This window comes from Schistocerca cancellata, chromosome 2 (assembly GCF_023864275.1).
Source record: "Schistocerca cancellata isolate TAMUIC-IGC-003103 chromosome 2, iqSchCanc2.1, whole genome shotgun sequence".
Classification (NCBI taxonomy): domain Eukaryota; kingdom Metazoa; phylum Arthropoda; class Insecta; order Orthoptera; family Acrididae; genus Schistocerca; species Schistocerca cancellata.
The window spans coordinates 1,131,271,259-1,131,291,860 of NC_064627.1; the positions used below are offsets into that span (position 1 = coordinate 1,131,271,259).

At 40.1% G+C, this 20,602-nt stretch overlaps 1 protein-coding gene across 5 annotated transcripts in view; it reads left to right on the forward strand.

The window, feature by feature from the left end:
- The window catches only part of LOC126163168 (E3 ubiquitin-protein ligase RBBP6), a 382,937-nt gene that overhangs the window by 69,037 nt on the left and 293,298 nt on the right, over positions 1–20,602 (forward strand). For all 5 annotated transcript variants that reach the window (XM_049920115.1, XM_049920119.1, XM_049920117.1 and 2 more), the window contains exons 3-4: positions 14,971–15,058; positions 15,136–15,181. In XM_049920115.1, the coding sequence (XP_049776072.1) occupies positions 14,971–15,058; positions 15,136–15,181 (134 nt within the window). The remainder of the gene's footprint in view (positions 1–14,970; positions 15,059–15,135; positions 15,182–20,602) is intronic.

A 20,602-nucleotide genomic window follows, 5' to 3' on the forward strand; every position in this document is an offset into this window, starting at 1 on the left:
TTCGATGAAATGAACAGTCTATTGAGTACAGAATTGGGACTGAGAGTAAACTGGGGAAAGACAAAAGTAATGAGAAGTAGTAGAAATGAGAATAGTGAGAAAATTATCATAAAAAATGGTGATCACAAAGTAGATGAAGTTAGAAAATTCTGCTACCTTGGAAGCATAATAAACCATGATGGACAAAGCGAGGACGACGTAGTAAGCAGACTAGCATAGCAGAACATGGCATTTCTGGCCAAAAAGAGTATACTAGTATGAAACATAGTCCTTAATTTGAGGAAGAATTTTGTAAGAATGTGTGTGTTTGGAGCACAGCATTGTATGGTTGTGAACCTTGAGCAGTGGGGAAACTGGGACGGAAGAAAATCAGAGTGTTTGCGATGTGGTGCTACAGATGAATGTAGAAAATCAAATGAGCTGATAATAAGATAAAGAATGGGGAGATTCTGCAGAGAATCGGCGAAGAACACATGGAGAACAATGTCAAGGAAAAGGAACATGATGATGGAACATATGTTAAGGCATCAGGGAATAACCTTCATGGTACTGGAGGGAGATATAGATAGTAAATATTGTTCCATTCGTGAATGGAATAGCAAGGGGAGGACAATGTAATCTCCACCATACACTGTAAGACAGTTTGCTTAGTACATGTGTAGAGAGTACCAGACACCACAGTCAGAGCTCCAGCCTTCTCTTTTCTTTTTACCTTTAATCCATTAATCACTTGTGGCTTCATTTAAGTCTTCATACTATAACTGTTGAAAATTGGAGATACCCCTCATCTGTATTACTAAATGGGTGAAACAGTCATCCAAAGCAGTCACCAAGACCCAGGTACAGGTAACCTTTTTTACGGCTGCCAGGGGCCACAAAAAACTGATCCAACTATTGACCAAATTCAAAATGCTGTCGTAATGTACTCATTAAAAGGTATAACCTTACATTAAAGGTTTAACACAAAAAGTAAAGTATTAAAGTCAGAAACTGCAAATACATCTTAAGGCATTATAACTTGGGGTGCTTAAGTTATGCTGACTTTATTAATCAAGCACTTGAGAATGAGAGCACTTAACAACTTCCAACAAACTTTATACCTCATCTTCATTCTTTACAAAACATTTCCTTGTAACATCTCCCCCCCCCCCCCCCTCTCCCCCTCCCTCTTAGACACACGCACTGCAATGTTAGGCGCATCTAGGCGAGCTAATCGACAGCCTAGAGCCTAGAATTGCTATGAGGCAAGGTGAATTTGATTCATGGCCAAATGCTTGCAGGTTCGTCAGTTTTCTGATGTTAATTGTTGTGTAAGTGTCAATGAGGCAAGTTAAAAGAAATTTGTAAAAGAGATGACAGAGAAATGAAGAAATGTATTGACATTAAAACTAAAATTAGTCAGTTGAAAGATTTGGGAGGGAGAAAACTGCTGCAAAACTAAGTACTGATTATGGTATTGGAATGCAGATTGTATGGAACACTGAAAAGAATAATCAGAGAATACAGGATTTTGTTGGGAAATATGGTTCTAGTTCTAGATCATCTGCATGGAAAAAGCATGAAGATTTTTTGCAGTGATTTAGTTAAAAATGAGCAGAAGGTGTCATTGTTTCATGCGTGATGTGTGCTGAAAAAGCCAAACTCTTGATGAAGCTCTACGGTTGGAGGCAGAATTTATTGCTTTATCTGGATGGCTAACAAACAGTGTCGGGGGATATGTGAACTACTGTGAAGGAGAGCGGCTTAGTTCAAATATTATGGCAGCAGATTCCTTCTGGGAAGAGTTCCAGAAATTTGTGGAAGAAGAGAATTTTGTACTAAATCAAATGTATAGTGGGGATGAGAGTGGTCTGTATTGGAAATGTCTAGCAACTGGAACCCTTGCGTTTAAGAGCAAAGTTTGTGCTCCTGGATATAAGGAATCTAAAGAATCCATTACAAATTTTGCATTGCTAGTGCTTCTGGGAACCACAAAGTGAAACTACTATTGATTGGGGGAGGGGATATCACAGCTAAGAATACAACCAAAAAGGAGTATGGTTGGATAGTGAAATTTTCAAAAATTGGTTTCACACATTTGTACCACAAGTTTGGAAATTTCAGGAAGAGGAAGGATTGCCATAGAAGGTTGCTCTGTTGTTTGATAATGCCCCTCACATCCCGATGAGGATTCTTGTATCTGACGATGGTTTCATTGGAACTAAGTTTCTACCTGCTAATGTGACTGCCATTATACAGCCAATGGACCAAGGCATAATTGAATCAGTAAAATGGCACCACAGGACTGGTGTACTCAGAATGCTAGTTGATGAGGATGATTTGGTGGTGTTGTGGAAGAAGTTTATGACAGTTCTAGATGCCATACATAGGATTTCTGATGCCTGGCAGGAAGTCCAGCTACATAAACTAGTTCAATCATGGGGGTAAATTTTTCCAGATGTAGAAGCAAGTGATTTTTAAGGTATTGGTATGAAGAAATAACAGCTGCACAAATAATGAATCTGGCAATATGTTTAAATGGTTTTAAGATGTTAATGAAGAAAAGAGGCCAGAGATCCATGCACATAAATCCGCCTTCTAGTTCTTGACTGATGCCAAAACAGTGACCACTGTGTCACAACACAGCAGAGAAAAGGACAGTGAATGTGATTGTGCATGAAGATAGTGACCTTATCAGTCATTGTGCCACATTGAAATGTTTCAGTACAATCCATTATTGCTGTAAGAAAAATTCAAAATGCCGTGCAAAGAAATCAGCTCCTCTCAGAAGCAGATGAACTTCAGACTATTTTAAGAAATAAACAGGCCTACAGTACCTATGCACAGAAATTCTATAAACTTTTGAGCAAAGAATATACGTTTGAAAATACTTAGATTATTCATGCATCTTCTCTTATTCATGCATCTTCTCTCCCACATTACCCCGATAATAGAGTGTGCACTGTATATCATGTTTCACTTGTAGAAAAACTTGTTTTATAGAATTGATGGCTTCACACACAGCTGGTTTGAATTATATGTACAGGGTGTATACGACCCGGGACAACCGGGAGATCCGGGAAAAACCCGGGAATTTTTTCGTCCGGGAGAAAACCGGGAAAAACCCGGGAACTTTTTAGAATTCCGGGAATTTTTCATTGTTTTAGCTTCAAGCTAAATTTTTTTGATTTTGACTGGTAAGAACCAACACTCTAACAAAGGATATTACTGTACCCCGCGATTGCAGAATAATACTGCAGCAACAAAACATGAACGAAAAAAAAACCTTGAGTTGCAAAGGAAATGCGCCGTATAGAACAATAAAACACAGTGCTTCAGCAAAGTGTATCAAAGGCTTTAGGAAGACTATGTAATGCTTCCTAACAACAAATTGCCTCCGATGACCGTGACGTGACAACTGTTTAAATTAGATTCGTTTGAGCAGTGGCGGGCGGTCTCTTGCGCATGCGCAGTTGAGTCGCATATGAGTAGCACCTTCTTTCGCTTTTGGTTACACAAGTACGGATGGGCGCCACTACTTAATATTGCCCCGTTCGGAAATATAGTAAATCTGGTGCTGATGCCCATAACAGTCTGAGTTGTTGTGGGGAGATGGATCTCCACGTGACCTGTGTTTACGTTCAGTGATTTTGTTGTTTCCTCTTAGTTTATTGCTCTCACGTTAAATGATAGCAAACGGAGTTATCAAATGAATTAAAATACGTTCGCATAATTACGGAAGGCTAAAATATGTTGTTAGTTTTAGATTTTATTTCCACCTTCCTGACAGTCAAACATTAATCACCTTGTAGAACAATGAAGTTATTTTTGTCGGTTTGCTGAAGAGATTTGGCTTTCATTAATCTTTTCTGTTTTATTTGAAACGAAGTGTTTAATTTCACACTATTGGCTAGTTTCAACTGTTCGCTGCCTTTCAAGTGCACGTATGGCATTGTGCCATAATAAAGAACCAAACATGAGATAATACAGTACTGGTACTCCAAGAAAATTTACATACGAATCTGGACATATGAATGTGCATTTTAAGCCGAATTGTGCATTTTAGCATGGTTCACGAAATTCCGATGCTCTTGAAGTATCCTCTGATGTCTTGTTTCTTGTATGACGTAATGTAAGATCTTTTAATGTTTTACACGTACGAACATATGGGCTTCCTGTGTCATCGTAGCTGCGTAAGCGCGGTGACGCCTATTATCTGGCGCTGTCTTCCAACTGCTGAAACAAACATATTTCTAACAGGTCGCGGAAAAATATTGCGAATGGTGGTTTGAAAAGCGTTACATTCAAACCAAATTTCCTTTAACGCAAGATGAACTATGTGCGAGAATGTTCGATGAATTACTTAAATCACAAAACGTTTGACTCTCATTTAAAAATCAGATCTTTGAGGACGACCATTCAGAAGAATTTCGAACCCAGAAGATCAAACATTTACGTCGTTATTAAAAATTTTACTGGCACATTTATGTGATGTATCTTAAAATGTAACACGTGCGAAAAAGATCAACATTATATGTGGAAGCTTAGCTTCTTGCTTCTCTTCCAGCTTATTAATCTTAGAGACCAATATTATATGTGAATGCTATGTATATTAATTTAAACCATGAACTTTTCTTAATTGTGTGTTCGCGCTACTAAAAAGTGATCTTGCTATTGGCTTACTATATCACGTGTCCGTGCTGTCATCAGCTGGCGAGATCACGTGACAATGAGCTATGAATGGCTTACAAAAGCGCCTCGCAAACTCGATTGCAATGCTTCGGAAAGTGACATGCGGTGTTTGGTGGAATTCAGATTTATACCTTCGTAATACGGAAATATGCAGCGTACATGCTGCTGCACATCAAAGGTCTTTCAAAACGTCGGTATATAAAAACATAAACATTCAAAGAATTGATGAGTTTTACAGTGCCGAGAAGAGTATACTGTCACTTAACACAGAAAAAGTGTATTTTCACCCGGGAGAAAGTGTATTTTCACCCGGGAGAAAGTGTATTTTTAACCGGAAAAAATTCGGGAATTTTTTTTCCTTGTCCACGTATACACCCTGATGTGTAGCACACACAATGCAAAGAGTTGTGCTGAATAATTCAGACATTGTTGGGAAGGCAGAAAATTTTAGTGATCGGGTAAAAATCACAGAGTGAGTCCCAAAGGGCTCAACTTTGAGTCATCTCCTAATTCTTTTGTGTGTGCGTGTGCGCGTGCGCGTGCGCGTGCACACGCGCGGGTTTGTGTGTGTGTGTGTGTGTGTGTGTGTGTGTGTGTGTGTGTGTGTGTGTGAGAGAGAGAGAGAGAGAGAGAGAGAGAGAGAGAGAGAGAGATCTTGACCTTCCACTTTTACATTCAACAAGCGGAATTATTACTTTTTGCAGTCAAGACGAGTGTTATAATAAATCCCTTTAGTGAAAAAACAAGAGATGAGATTGTTAATGATGATGTTTTGTAGAGAAGTATTTTGCAGTTTTGTGAAAATAGACTATCCCTAAATTTTGGGAAAGCACAATATATTCAATTCTGTACAACAAATAGAGCCATCCCAAAAGCACATGTACAGCAGGAGTCTGTAAGTAGGGTAGGATGTCCCAAATTTTTAGGTGTACATATTGATGAAAACTAAACTGGGAGAAGCAGGTCACTGAGCTTCTCAAACAGTTGAGTTCAGCTAATTTTACTATTTGCATAATTGCTAGACTTGGAAAGAAATCAAACAAACTACTGATATAATTTACATATTTCCACTCAGTAGTACCTTGTGAAATAATTTTCTGGGATAACTCAATAATTTCAGAGAAAGTATTGATTACAGACAATCATGTAATAAGAATAGTATGTGGTGTTTACACACATTTGTCGTGTAGGTACCTCTTCAAGAAATTGGACATGTCAGCTGTGCCATCATAATACATGTATTTGCTAATGAAATTCATTCACAAATAATCCATCACAATTTATGAAGAATAATGATATCCACATGTAAACACTGAAGAAAAAATGATCTTTATGATGCATTATTAAAACTTATCAGTGGCTCAGAAAGGAATTTGGTAAGCAGTAATGAAAATTTTTGGTCATTTGTCCAGTACCATAAAATGTATAACCTAAAATCATTTCTACTGGACAAATCCTTCGAGTTGAGGGATGAATTTCTATCTAAAAACTAGTAACCTGTAGAGAGAGAGAGAGAGAGAGAGAGAGAGAGAGAGAGAGAGAGAGAGAATGAGAACTTGCTTTTAAGTATAGTTGCAGGAGCAGGATTTGAAAAGTGTGTTCATTAATACAAACACTAATCATGTATACATGTCCTGTAACTAGGTCATTCCACACCCTTTTAATAAAAGAATTGTTCAGGTGATCTATGGAACATACACTATGTGATCAATAGTATCCGGACACCTGGCTGAAAATAACTAAAAAGTTCGGGGCACCCTCCATCGGTAATGCTGGAATTCAATCTAGTGTTGGCCCACCCTTAGAATTGATGACAGCTTCCACTCTTGCAGGCATATGTTCAATCAGGTGCTGGAAGGTTTCTTGGGGAATGGCAGCCCATTCTCCAAGGAGTGCTGCACTGAGGAGAGGTGTCAATGTTGGTCGGTGAGGCCTGGCACAAAGTTGGCGTTCCAAAACATCCCAAAGTTATTGTTTAGGATTCAGGTCAGGACTCTGTGCAGGCCAGTCCATTACAGGGATGTTATTGTCATGTAACCACTCCGCCACGGGCCGTGCATTATAAAAAGGTGCTTGATTGTCTTTAAAGATGCAATCGCCATCCCTGAATTGCTCTTTGACAGTGGGAAGCGAGAAGGTGCTTAAAACATCAATGTAGGCCTATGCTGTGATAGTGCCATGCGAAACAACAAGGGCTGCACGCCCCCTCCTTGAAAAACATGAGCGCCTCCGAATTTTACTGTTTGCGCTACATGCACTGGCAGATGACGTTTATTGGGCATTCACCATACCCACACTCTGCCATCAGATCACCACATTGTGTACCGTGATTCATCACTCCACACAACATTTTTCCACTGTTCAGTTGTCCAATGTTTACGCTCCTTATATCAAACAAGGCATCGTTTGTCATTTATCGGCATGATGTGTGTCTTATGAGCAGCTGCTCAACCATTAAATCCAAGTTTTCTCACCTCCTGCCTAACTGTCATAGTACTTGCAGTGGATCCTTATGCAGTTACGAATTCCTATGTGGTGGTCTGGATAGATGTCTGTCTATTATACACTACAACCCTCTTCAACTGTAGGTGGTCTGTCAGTCAACAGACAAGGTTGGCCTGTGCGCTTTTGTGCTGTATGTGTCCCTTCACGTTTCCACTTCACTACCACGTTGAACCCAGTGGACCTATAGATGTTTAGGAGTGCGTAAGTATCTTGTACAGACGTATGACACAAATGACCCCCAATCACCTGACCAAGTTCGAAGCCCATGAGTTCCACAGAGTGCCCTATTCTGTTCTCTCTCTCTCTCTCTCTCTCTCTCTCTCTCTCTCTCGAAAGCGTTGGTACGTTGATAGAGACAATAACACACACACACACACACACACACACACACACACACACACACACACACATTTCAAGCTTTCGCAACCCATGGTTGCTTCATCAGGAAAGAGGGAAGGAGAGGGAAAGACGAAAGGATGTGGATTTTAAGGGAGAGGGTAAGGAGTCATTCCAATCCCGGGAGCCGAAAGACTTACCTTTGGGGGGAAAAGGGACAGGTATACACACACACACACACACACACACACACACACACACACAGTATCCAGATAACCTGGATGGAAATGAGGATCACCCTGTGGCTAAACATGCCTTGGTGCACGGCCAGCACATCTTGGCACAGTGTTACACCGTCCAGGTTATCTGGATACTTCCCTCGGACACCAACCTATCAGAACTCTGGGGATGGGAACTTGCCCTTCAATATATCCTCTCTTCCCATTACCCAACAGGCCTCAACCTCTGCTAATTTTAAGTTGCTGCCACTCATACCTCACCTGTCATTCAATAACATCTTTGCCTCTGTACTTCCGCCTCGACTGACGTCTCTGCCCAAACTCTTTGTCTTTACATAGATCTGCTTGTGTCTGTGTATGTGCGGATGGATATGTGTGTGTGTGTGCGCGCGAGTGTATACCTGTCCTTTTTTCCCCCTAAGGTAAGTCTTTCCGCTCGCGGGATTGGAATGACTCCTTACCCTCTCCCTTAAAACTCACATCCTTTCGTCTTTCCCTCTTTCCTGACGAAGCAACCGTTTGTTGCGAAAGCTTGAATTTTGTGTGTATGTGTATGTTTGTTTGTGTGTCTATCGACCTGCCAGCGCTTTTGTTTGGTAAGTCTCATCATCTTTCTTTTTAGATATATTTTTTTCCACGTGGAATGTTTCCCTCTATATATATATATATATATATATATATATATATATATATATATGTGTGTGTGTGTGTAAAAAGAAAGATGATGAGACTTACCAAACAAAAGCGCTGGCAGGTCGATAGACACACAAACATACACACAAAATTCTAGCTTTCGTAACCAACGGTTGCCTCGTCAGGAAAGAGGGAAGAAGAGGGAAAGACAAAAGGATATGGGTTTTAAAAGAGAGGGTAAGGAGTCATTCCAATCCCGCGAGCGGAAAGACTTACCTTAGGAGGAAAAAAGGACAGGTATACACTCGCGCGCGCGCGCACACACACACACACACACACACACACACACACACACACACACACACACACATCCATCCGCATACACACAGAAACAAGCAGACATTTGTAAAGAGCAAAGAGTTTGGGCAGAGATGTCAGTCGGGGCGGAAGTACAAAGGCAAAGATGATGTTGAAAGACAGGTGAGGTATGAGTGGCGGCAAATTGAAATTAGAAATTAGCGGAGATTGAGGCCTGGCGGATAGCGAGAAGAGAGGATATGCTGAAGGGCAAGTTCCCATCTCCGGAGTTCTGACAGGTTGGTGTTAGTGGGAAGTATCCAGATAACCCGGACGGTGTAACACTGTGCCAAGATGTGCTGGCCGTGCACCAAGGCATGTTTAGCCACAGGGTGATCCTCATTACCAACAAACACTGTCTGCCTGTGTCCATTCATGCGAATGGACAGTTTGTTGCTGGTCATTCCCACATAGAACGCTTCACAGTGTAGGCAGGTCAGTTGGTAAATCACGTGGGTGCTTTCACACGTGGCTCTGCCTTTGATCGTATACACCTTCCGGGTTACAGGACTGGAATAGGTGGTGGTGGGAGGGTGCATGGGACAGGTTTTACACCGGGGGCGGTTACAGGGGTAGGAGCCAGAGGGTAGGGAAGGTGGTTTGGGGATTTCATAGGGATGAACTAAGAGGTTACGAAGGTTAGGTGGATGGCGGAAAGACACTCTTGGTGGAGTGGGGAGGATTTCATGAAGGATGGATCTCATTTCAGGGCAGGATTTGAGGAAGTCGTATCCCTGCTGGAGAGCCACATTCAGAATCTGATCCAGTCCCGGAAAGTATCCTGTCACAAGTGGGGCACTTTTGGGGTTCTTCTGTGAGAGGTTGTGGGTTTGAGGGGATGAGGAAGTGGCTCTGGTTATTTGCTTCTGTACCAGGTCGGGAGGGTAGTTACGGGATGCAAAAGCTGTTTTCAGGTTGTTGGTGTAATGGTTCAAGGATTCCGGACTGGAGCAGATTCGTTTGCCACTAAGACCTAGGCTGTAGGGAAGGGACCGTTTGATGTGGAATGGGTGGCAGCTGTCATAATGGAGGTACTGTTGCTTATTGGTGGGTTTGATGTGGACGGACGTGTGAAGCTGGCCATTGGACAGGCGGAGGTCAACGTCAAGGAAAGTGGCATGGGATTTAGAGTAGGACCAGGTGAATCTGACGGAACCAAAGGAGTTGAGGTTGGAGAGGAAATTCTGGAGTTCTTCTTCACTGTGAGTCCAGATCATGAAAATGTCATCAATAAATCTGTACCAAACTTTGGGTTGGCAGGCCTGGGTAACCAAGAAAGCTTCCTCTAAGCGACCCATGAATAGGTTGGCGTACGAGGGGGCCATCCTGGTACCCATGGCTGTTCCCTTTAATTGTTGGTATGTCTGGCCTTCAAAAGTGAAGAAGTTGTGGGTCAGGATGAAGCTGGCTAATGTAATGAGGAAAGAGGTTTTAGGTAGGGCGGCAGGTGATCGGCGTGAAAGGAAGTGCTCCATCGCAGCGAGGCCCTGGACATGCGGAATATTTGTGTATAAGGAAGTGGCATCAATGGTAACAAGGATGGTTTCCGGGGGTAACAGACTGGGTAGGGATTCCAGGCGTTCGAGAAAGTGGTTGGTGTCTTTGATGAAGGATGGGAGACTGCATGTAATGGGTTGAAGGTGTTGATCTACGTAGGCAGAGATGCGTTCTGTGGGGGCTTGGTAACCAGCTACAATGGGACAGCCGGGATGATTGGGTTTGTGAATTTTGGGAAGAAGGTAGAAGTTAGGGGTGCGGGGTGTTGGTGGGGTCAGGAGGTTGATGGAGTCAGGTGAAAGGTTTTGTAGGGGGCCTAAGGTTCTGAGGATTCCTTGAAGCTCCGCCTGGACATCAGGAATGGGATTACCTTGGCAAACTTTGTAAGTAGTGTTGTCTGAAAGCTGACGCAGTCCCTCAGCCACATACTCCCGACGATCAAGTACCACAGTCGTGGAACCCTTGTCCGCCGGAAGAATGACGATGGATTGGTCAGCCTTCAGATCACGGATAGCCTGGGCTTCAGCAGTGGTGATGTTGGGAGTAGGATTAAGGTTTTTTTAAGAAGGATTGAGAGGCAAGGCTGGAAGTCAGAAATTCCTGGAAGGTTAGGAGAGGGTGATTTTGAGGAAGAGGAGGTGGGTCCCGCTGTGACGGAGGACGGAACTGTTCCAGGCATGGTTCAATTTGGATAGTGTCTTGGGGAGTTGGATCATTAGGAGTAGGATTAGGATTAGGATCATTTTTCTTCATGGTAACGTGATATTTCCAGCAGAGAGTACGGGTGTAGGACAGTAAATCTTTGACGAGGGCTGTTTGGTTAAATCTGGGAGTGGGGCTGAAGGTGAGGCCTTTGGATAGGACAGAGGTTTCGGATTGGGAGAGAGGTTTGGAGGAAAGGTTAACTACTGAATTGGGGTGTTGTGGTTCCAGATTGTGATATATATAATTGTACCACACATAGGACAGGAGGTATGCCTTCATAAACATTGAGATGTGTGACAAATTGATTTTTCTTAAGATGGGGTGCAAATTACCCAGATGATACTCAACCAGTGTTTAAGAATGAGAGCACTTGGTAACCTCCAGCAAACATTACACATGATTTGAAACCTTTTCTCAATTACAGAATGACAAAACAATGAAACTAAATTGGCGTTAATGATTCTCTAAAGAACTGGTGGTGGTGGTGGTGGTGGTGGTGGTGGTGGTGGTGGTGGTGGTGGTTTAACACCAAGAAAGAGGCATGCATTCTTTCATGAGTCTCTAATGGCTTTTAATATGTGACATATTTATATAAAACATGCTCATTGAAGTTTGGATATTAATACAGGACTAGAATTCAGAGAGACTGAACATTTCCTGAGTTATGAAACCAGTTTAAATTTTCTTCACTGTCCTGATATCTTACACTAGTGCAATTGTGATATTGTATCCAATTACGGAAATAGTAAAATAAGTGAAAATGAAATTCTTCATAGTTTAACTGGCTTATGTTATTGTTTCATTGTTTTCAGTTCCTTAGCTGTTGCATAGAAATGGTGACTAACAATGACATTTTCGTTTGACATTGAAGATATTACTGACCTCATCAAGAAACAACAGTGTTATTTTGATAGCTTGCTGTGAAGTAATGTTTTCAGTGTCCTAATACTAATGTTGTCAAATGAGCACTAGAAAAGAATTTTAGCAGTATTTAGATTGCAGCAGTGTATTCATGTAGTCTGCATGCTGATGAAACAGCAGGGTGATTGACACGAATATTGAGAAACAGGGTTGTTTCTGTAGCTTTTGGTGCTGTAGAAGGTCCCAAAATTGGAGAAAATGGAAGATAGAAAAATGAACAAAAGAAAGGGTAATAAGATACACTGAAACTGGTCCAAAAGAGAATATTAGAAATGGGAAGAACTATTTTGGAGTAACAACAGGAGTAACACTTTTCTGGAAGTGTGTGAAGTGAATGGTAATTAGAGCCTTTGAAAGACATACATCAGAAAAATCTACAGAATCATGGATTTACAAGCCTTTTACCTATACTTCACAGAAGCAGATGACTTGAGCAGCCCTTCATGAATTTAGCAACAGGCTGGGTGTCTCTTGTAGAGTTTGCCAATCGTTAACGTACTACTCTGTCACACAGCCTTTTAAGTCCCTTTTTGGGTGTGTTAATAGTTGTAAACATCAGTATTTGTGATAGCAATTCAGCCCAATAATTTTTTGATTACTATTTGTGACAGAGAGACTTCACATTACAGGCATAGTAATTAGACTCCAAAAAGATCTATAGCAATATTTCTTTGATCTTGGACATTTGTGGTACATGTAATGTGCAGTAAGAAGAAATTGTATAGTTCTGATGAACATACACACTTCTCCAGAATGAGATTTTCTCTCTGCAGCGGAGTGTGCGCTGATATGAAACTTACTGGCAGATTAAAACTTTGTGCTGGACCGAGACTCGAACTCGGGACCTTTGCCTTTCGCGGGCAAGTGCTCCATCAACAAAGCTACCCAAGCACGACTCACGCCCTGTCCTCACAGCTTTACTTCTGCCAGTATCTCGTCTCCTACCTTCCAAACTATACAGAAGCTCTCCTGCGAACCCTGCAGAACTAGCACTCCTGAAAGAAAGGATGTAGCGGAGACATGGCTTAGCCACAGCCTGGGGGATGTTTCCAGAATGAGATTTTCACTCTGCAGTGGAGTGTGCTCTGATATGAAACTTCCTGGCAGATTAAAACTGTGTGCCGGACCGAGCTACCAAGCACTTGCCTGTGAAAGGCAAAGGTCCCGAGTTCGAGTCTCGGTCCGGCACACAGTTTTAATCTGCCAGGAAGTTTCATACACACTTCTATTTCTACTGAGTAGACTAGTTACATATTTAGCTAAGATATTCAGTATATAGATACGGTTGCAAGCGTAAGTATTTTGAACTGGTATTATTGTGCCGTGTTAGTTCTTTTAAAAACATGTAACAATACTTTCACACAGGCAGCTGGAATATGACACAAGCTAATAACTTTACAGAAAAGGTGGTAAATCGTGGATTTACGTCCCAAAATAATACACAAACCAGATGTATGAACATAATGAAGGAAAAGAAAAGTTCTCAACATCCAGCAGGAGGCAAAATTGATGATGATGGACTGCAGTTTCCAAAATGAATCATTCATTCTGTAGTCGAGTGTGTGCTGTGAAACTTCTTGATTAAAACTCTTTATAGGTACGGGGACTCTAACCTTGATCTCTACCTTTGTGGACATCACTTTTACCGACTGAGCTTGACAGTGAGTTGATTACTGGTAGAATTTAACCTGTGAAGGCAGGTCATGTGCTATACCAGGATAACTCAATGAGTAGGGGCATTGTTACTGAAAGGTGATGGTCCCAACTCCTGGTTTGGCATAAAGTTTTAATCAGTCGGGAAGTTTCATTGCATACAGTTATCTAAACAGGTCTTTTCTCTCCTTGCCTCCTAGTCGTGAAGTCTGCCATCCCTGGGTCAGTCCATATTAAAGCAGCCAATTTTTAGAACTTTATGCCTCATATTCTCAGAATTTTTTAAAAAATATTTAATGACATCCATGTAGTTAAGAAATAATTCAAATTCTAATAGCTTTTGACCATGCCAGTATTGTGTGTGTGAGCTTCAAAATTTGAAAAATTGTCCAGTTTTCCAAATGTTTTGAGGAATTAAATTGGAGTGTAACTCCAAAACTATTGAAGTTATAGAATTCAAGCTAGTGTTATTTAAATCCCTTAAAATGTGCTTTAATTTGAAATGCAACACAGCACTAGGATGTCATTAAACGAATCTTGCAAAGATCTAAAATATTTGTTATTTGTAAATCTCAGAAACATCCATTTTATTCCTTTCACAAAATATATTTATGTTTTTACATATTTATGTTTGCCTTTGATAAAACTTGGGGAGGGTGAAAGGCTGATTTGAAAGGGAAATTATATCTGAACCATAGTATTGCACCACACTGATTTTTCTTGGCAGGTCATATGGAAAGGGATGGTAAATGACAAAAATTTTTTTGCATCTTTTATTCTACTGGTAAATGATGATATTTTCATTGTAGTGGTTATGAAAGTGTGATATTTCGTATATTTTCTTTACTATGGGGGCACAACGATAAAAAATAAAAGTGTTCCACTTGCCCTTAAAGTTATTAGAATTGTGATAAGACAAATGGCACAGTGAGCATAATGTTCAATGATTCGAGGTTACGAAGAAGAAATTCTTCCATTACCATGGGTTCAGGAGGGTAAAAGGGAACTCTTATTTAAAAGACTAGGGTAGTAAACACTAAATTTTTAGTCCTGTTTCCAAGATACAAATTTCACTTTGTGTGTGTGTGTGTGTGTGTGTGTGTGTGTGTGTGTGTGTGTGTGAGTGTGTGGGAGAGAGAGAGAGAGGGGGGGGGGGGGGAGACGACACACTATCATAAGTATAAAATTTTATGTTGTGAAAAGTTTCCTATTTTATATGCTGTCCATGTGTCAGTATGAAAAATTCTTTTTGCAGTTACGGTATGGTTAAAAGAAAATTGAAATTCTAGCTTTATTATCAGACATTGGTGTTTGAACTATACTACCTCAGCATATATAAATGTCTGTTTTTTTATATATATTTGTTGCATTTAGGACATGATTTTCATCTGTTTATTGTAATTAATTTTTATGTTTTCGTATAATTTCATTTATTTTTTTATATCTGTTGCAGTTTATGTGGATGAAAGTGCTCTTATACCAAAAAACACATCGTTAATTGTTGCGCGGGTCCCACTAACTGCTCAGCAGAAGAAAGCTTGGTAAGTAAATGTAAGAATTACTTGTCACGTAACACAGTATTAGTTGCCACATTACATTGGTTGCTTTTTTATTTTAGGGACCGCGCTGAAGCAGCTCAGCCTCTTCCAGCCTTGACAAAAGTGGTAAGCACATAATTCTACTTGTATTCAACATTAGGTACACCTCGTTACAGATGCATTTGAGAAAGCTTTAAGGAATGTGTATTATAGCTGAACAGCGTATTGTTCAAAATCATTGTGATTCTTGAAGTTAACAATCACTCATCATTTATCACAGTAAAAATATCAAGAGAGTTGTCTTGTTTTCTACTTTCAGAAAACTTCCATTAACAAATATCCATTTAAATTAGCATCAGTTAACAAACATCACTGTAAATATTGTTTTGTGATGAAATCTAGTTGTTATATATTTGTAATAAACATAAAAGTTTAGGCGTAATGGCCAGCCCTGATGCAGGACTAAGCCAAATGAGGGGTTTTGTGGTGTTCCCTTATGTTGTTGGGACTCCAAGCACGGTCTGTAGGCCAGAATAAGTGTATGTCAGTTTACGCCTTCAGCAGTTTCCGGTCGTCGTTATCAAAGTTAAGTACCTGTGTTGTCTTGCTATGCGGTGCTACATGACCATTCTCTCAGACATCTTCACTTTGTTGCAATGTGTCAGTGCTGGAAGAGGACTTTAATCTGTCCAAGCGAAAAAATGATGTAAACAGTTTAGTGGTAATTCTTCTGTATTTTATGCCCATGGCTGTTGATACCTAGCTACTGTTACCATGATGGGTGAGCAGACCTCATAGCTCATAATAAACTACTTAAAACAGACATATGCCTTACTATGACATCAGTGATTGAAAGTGAGTAAGCAACAGTTCTTAAAAAGATAGTTCACTTGTTTCTACTCATTTACATTGTTGAGTGCATCTCTTTGTTCTGTGACCTCCAAGGCACCGGCAAGCCATGGTGTCCAAAGAACAAGCTCTCCACTACAGGACATTGAGAGGTTTATTCACTGCCGTGCCTTGCCGATGTCCAGAGATGACATAACTTACCCTTTATCTGCACAGATATAAAACGAGAATGTGCAGAGTGAGTTGTGTTTCTCTTACCAACTACTTAAACTATGTTTTCAGCTCTCACGAACCTCTTTTGTTGGCCGAAGAGGATAAGGGTGGAATACATTATTCTGAAGAATCTCATGTTACGCTACAGAATATATTGAGATTTATTGTGAGCTTAAGGATTTCTAGCAGTATTCACAGTTCCTTCTTGGCAATTTTGGAATTAATTATCCTGAAGCTCAGTTATAAATACTAGGGAAGCTCCACGAATAAATCTTGTCATATTGTATTAGGCCTTTACTATTTAATATGAAAAATATGCAGACCATTAAACAGACATATAAAAATACTAGTTAAAGTTTTCTAAATTAAATTTGGTAAGTCATCATGCGGTGAACAGTTGTTAAATGGTATCTCTTTTGCTGTTCCTGATCGTCGTGAATGCAGGTCATCACATTGATCAGCATTTTTAACCTGGAACATAAATATGGTATTCAATTATCAAATGTTACCCTGTCAAGTAGAAATGAAAATTCATTTCTTTTAATAGTTTATTCATCATTGTTCTTCCACATGTCCTTACAAATGTTTCCACAAAGTTTCATTGTCCTGCGATCACTTCTTTTTCATGGAGGCCTGGCCCTCTCAGGTAGAGAAAGTTTAATTATAACCATCCTGTATTTAATGTTAGGGTGATTAAATATACTATTCAGAAATGAACATCATCACTGTCATTAAGCCATCCACTGAAGAAATTTTGCTGGATGTGGTTCTAAAGTCAGTTAATGTGCTGTACAACAGTCAGTCTAATTCAGCTGTTTCCTGTAAAAGTGTGAATTCCAGGAGACCTGATATTACTGCTTGGCTTGAAAATAAAAATATTCAATATAGTGCAAGTCAGGCACACATTAAACTCTTGCTACATATTTATTTAAACACAAATACACACAAAAATGTTCAGTCTTGTTGTTTATGGGCAATAATCCCATGCAGTTAATTCGAGAAGTAGACTGAAGGTTATGTGAAAAATGAGGATGGGGATTGGGTGAGAGCTTTGCAGATCATCAATTCTTAATGCAAATACTTACATCCGACATCAGACAAAAATAAATGTAATGAAATATGCATAAATAGATGAACAGACCTAATATTGCAAAAATACATAATTATTTATCAGTCTCTGGAATCAGTTCCAACAGTTAAGTATCCATGAGTGCCCAGTTGTGACGTCAGATAGGTAAAGATATTTAATTTACATGTGTAAGAGTCACTTGTTTATCTAGTTCAAGGCTACTGTCTGCTAGTCTGGGATCCTTATCAATTGGATTAATGGAAGAGTTCAGAAAGAGCTGTGCAGTTTGTTGCAGTTTTGTTTCTGCACAGAGAGCATCAATAAATAGACCATGATGTCCAATTGGGCATTGTAAAAGTCTCAAAAATTCCAAGGGCACACACATTACAAGAAAGTTCATAGACTGAACATGTTACTTACTCCAACAAACATCTTAGTGATTATGATGGTAGAATAAAGAGACTCTTGGGGTTGCAGAGTGTGGTAATGACAGAGTTTCTTTCTTGCACTAGCCACAAATTGAACAGAAATTATATATATATATATAAAACAAAGATGATGTGACTTACCAAACGAAAGCGCTGGTAGGTCGATAGACACACAAACAAACACAAACATACACACAAAATTCAAGCTTTCGCAACCAACGGTTGCTTCATCAGGAAAGAGGGAAGGAGAGGGAAAGACTAAAGGATGTGGGTTTTAAGGGAGAGGGTAAGGAGTCATTCCAATCCCGCGAGCGGAAAGACTTACCTTAGGGGGGAAAAAAGGACAGGTATACGCGCGCGCGCCCACACACACACACACACACACACACACACACACACACACACACACAAGCAGACAAATCATCTTTGTTTTTAGATATATTTTTCCCACGTGGAATGTTTCCCTATAGTAAATGTAAAATATGAACTCGCATAGTTACCTGCTGCATTGCTCATGAAGTAATGTGGGGATCTAAAATTCATAATAAAGCTAGTCCAGAATGAATCTTTCACTAGGCACATTGTATATTGTGATGAAACTTTCTAAGATACTAAAAATTAGTGCTACACCTGAACATAAACCAGTACTCTTGACTTTCATGGGCAGAGCTCTTATCAACATACTATACACATTGTCTAAATGATTAATGGAAAATCTCATATAAAGATGTGAAACAAATACTAACAAAGAAATAGAGGGGCTGGCCAGTACTTACCTCAGCTCAGTACAGCCAATAGATACACAAAACAGAACAGAAAATTTATGTTTCTAGCTTTCGGAACTTGTTCTTTCGTCAGGGAGGAGAGGGGGGAAAAAAAAGGGAAGAAGGGAAAGTGGATTCAGTTACTCACAACCCAGGTTATGAAGCAACAGGGAAAGGTAAACAGGGAGGGTAACAAGGATGGAGGCATGATTTGGACAAGGATTTATTGGTGGCCGACTCCTTCTATTCCATTGATGAATTTCTCAGTAGAACCAACTGATTTGTGTGTCTGTGTACATAAGTACAATATAACTTCTGCACAATTTCAGTGCAGCAGTGTGTACATTGTAAATAAATGTGTGTGTGTGTGTGTGTGTGTGTGTGTGTGTGTGTGTGTGTGTGTGTGTGTGTGTTTTTCAGTGGCCCAGTGTAATGTTAAGCGTTATCGTGGACTGACTTGTTGAAGAATGCTGGTTCTTCAACTTCTGTAGTCCTGTCTTCCTCGGTTGCATGTAATATTACGGTATATTGATAATTTTTACTTATGGACTGTCTGGCAGCAACTGAATAAAACACAATTTTAGTGCCATAAGCGTTACGCCTTTATTTTCTGCAAGGCATCATCAGTGGCAGGTTGCGCGGACAATTTCTTACATATTATGCTCCTGTTGCATTTTTGGTGTTATTGTTCTTCTTATGAATGCCAATTTGCAGTTTTTTCCCCCACATTCCCCACTATGAACTGAACGCTTGTTTGAATGCAATGCAAGATTTGACAATCGGTAACAAAAACCAAAACATTGCATTCAAACAAGTGTTCAGTTCATAGTGCTGTGGAATGTGGTGGAAAAAAAAAACCGAAAATTGGCAGTCATAAGAAGAACAACAACACCAAAAATGCAACAGGAGCGTAATATGTAAGAAATTGTCCGCGCAACCTGCCACTGATGATGCCTTGGAGAAAATAAAGGCGAAATGCGTATAGCACTAAAATTGTGTTTTATTCAATTGCTGTCAGACGGTCCATAAGTAAAAACTATCAATATACCGCAATGCTGGTTCTGTTTTCTTGCAGCGCCGATGTCTTCTGCTAACACCGGACGCTTCTTCGAAGATTTCACTGCTGTTATTGTTGTTGTTGTGGTCTTCAGTCCTGAGACTGGTTTGATGCAGCTCTCCATGCTACTGTATCCTGTGCAAGTTTCTTCATCTTCCAGTACCTACTACAACCTACATCCTTCTGAGTGTATTCATCTCTTGGTCTCCCTCTACGATTTTTACCCTCCACGCTGCCCTCCAATACTAAATTGGTGATACCTTGTGGACATCTCCTACCAACCGATCCCTTCTTCTAGTCAAGTTGTGCTACAAACTTCTCTTCTCCCCAATTCTATTCAATACCTCCTCATTAGTTATGTGATCTACCCATCTAATCTTCAGCATTCTTCTGTAGCACCACATTTCGAAAGCTTCTATTCTCTTCTTGTCCAAACTATTTACCGTCCATGTTTCGCTTCCATACATGGCTACACTCCATACAAATACTTTCAGAAATGACTTCCTGACACTTAAATCTATACTCGATGTTAACAATTTCTCTTCTTCAGAAACGCTTTCTTTCCCATTGCCAGTCTACATTTTATATCCTCTTCTACTTCGACCACATCAGTTATTTTGCTCCCCAAATAGCAAAACTCCTTTACTACTTTAAGTGTCTCATTTCCTAATCTAATTCCCTCGACATCACTCGACTTAATTCAACTACATTCCATTATCCTCGTTTTGCTTTTGTTGACGTTCATCTTATATCCTCCCTTCAAGACACCATCCATTCCGTTCAACTGCTCTTCCAAGTCCTTTGATGTCTCTGACAGAATTACAATGTCATCGGCGAACCTCAAAGTTTTTATTTATTCTCCATGGATTTTAATACCTATTCCGAATTTTTCTTTTGTTTCCTTTACTGCTTGCTCAATGTACAGATTGAATAACATCGGGGAGAGGCTACATCCCTGTCTCACTTCCTTCCCAGCCACTGCTTCCCTTTCATGCCCCTCAACTCTTATAACTGCCATTTGGTTTCTATACAGATTGTAAATAGCCCTTCGCTCCCTAAATTTTACCCCTGCCACTTTCAGAATTTGAAAGAGAGTATTCCAGTCAACATTGTCAAAAGCTTTCTCTAAGTCTACAAATGCTAGAAACGTAGGTTTGCCTTTCCTTA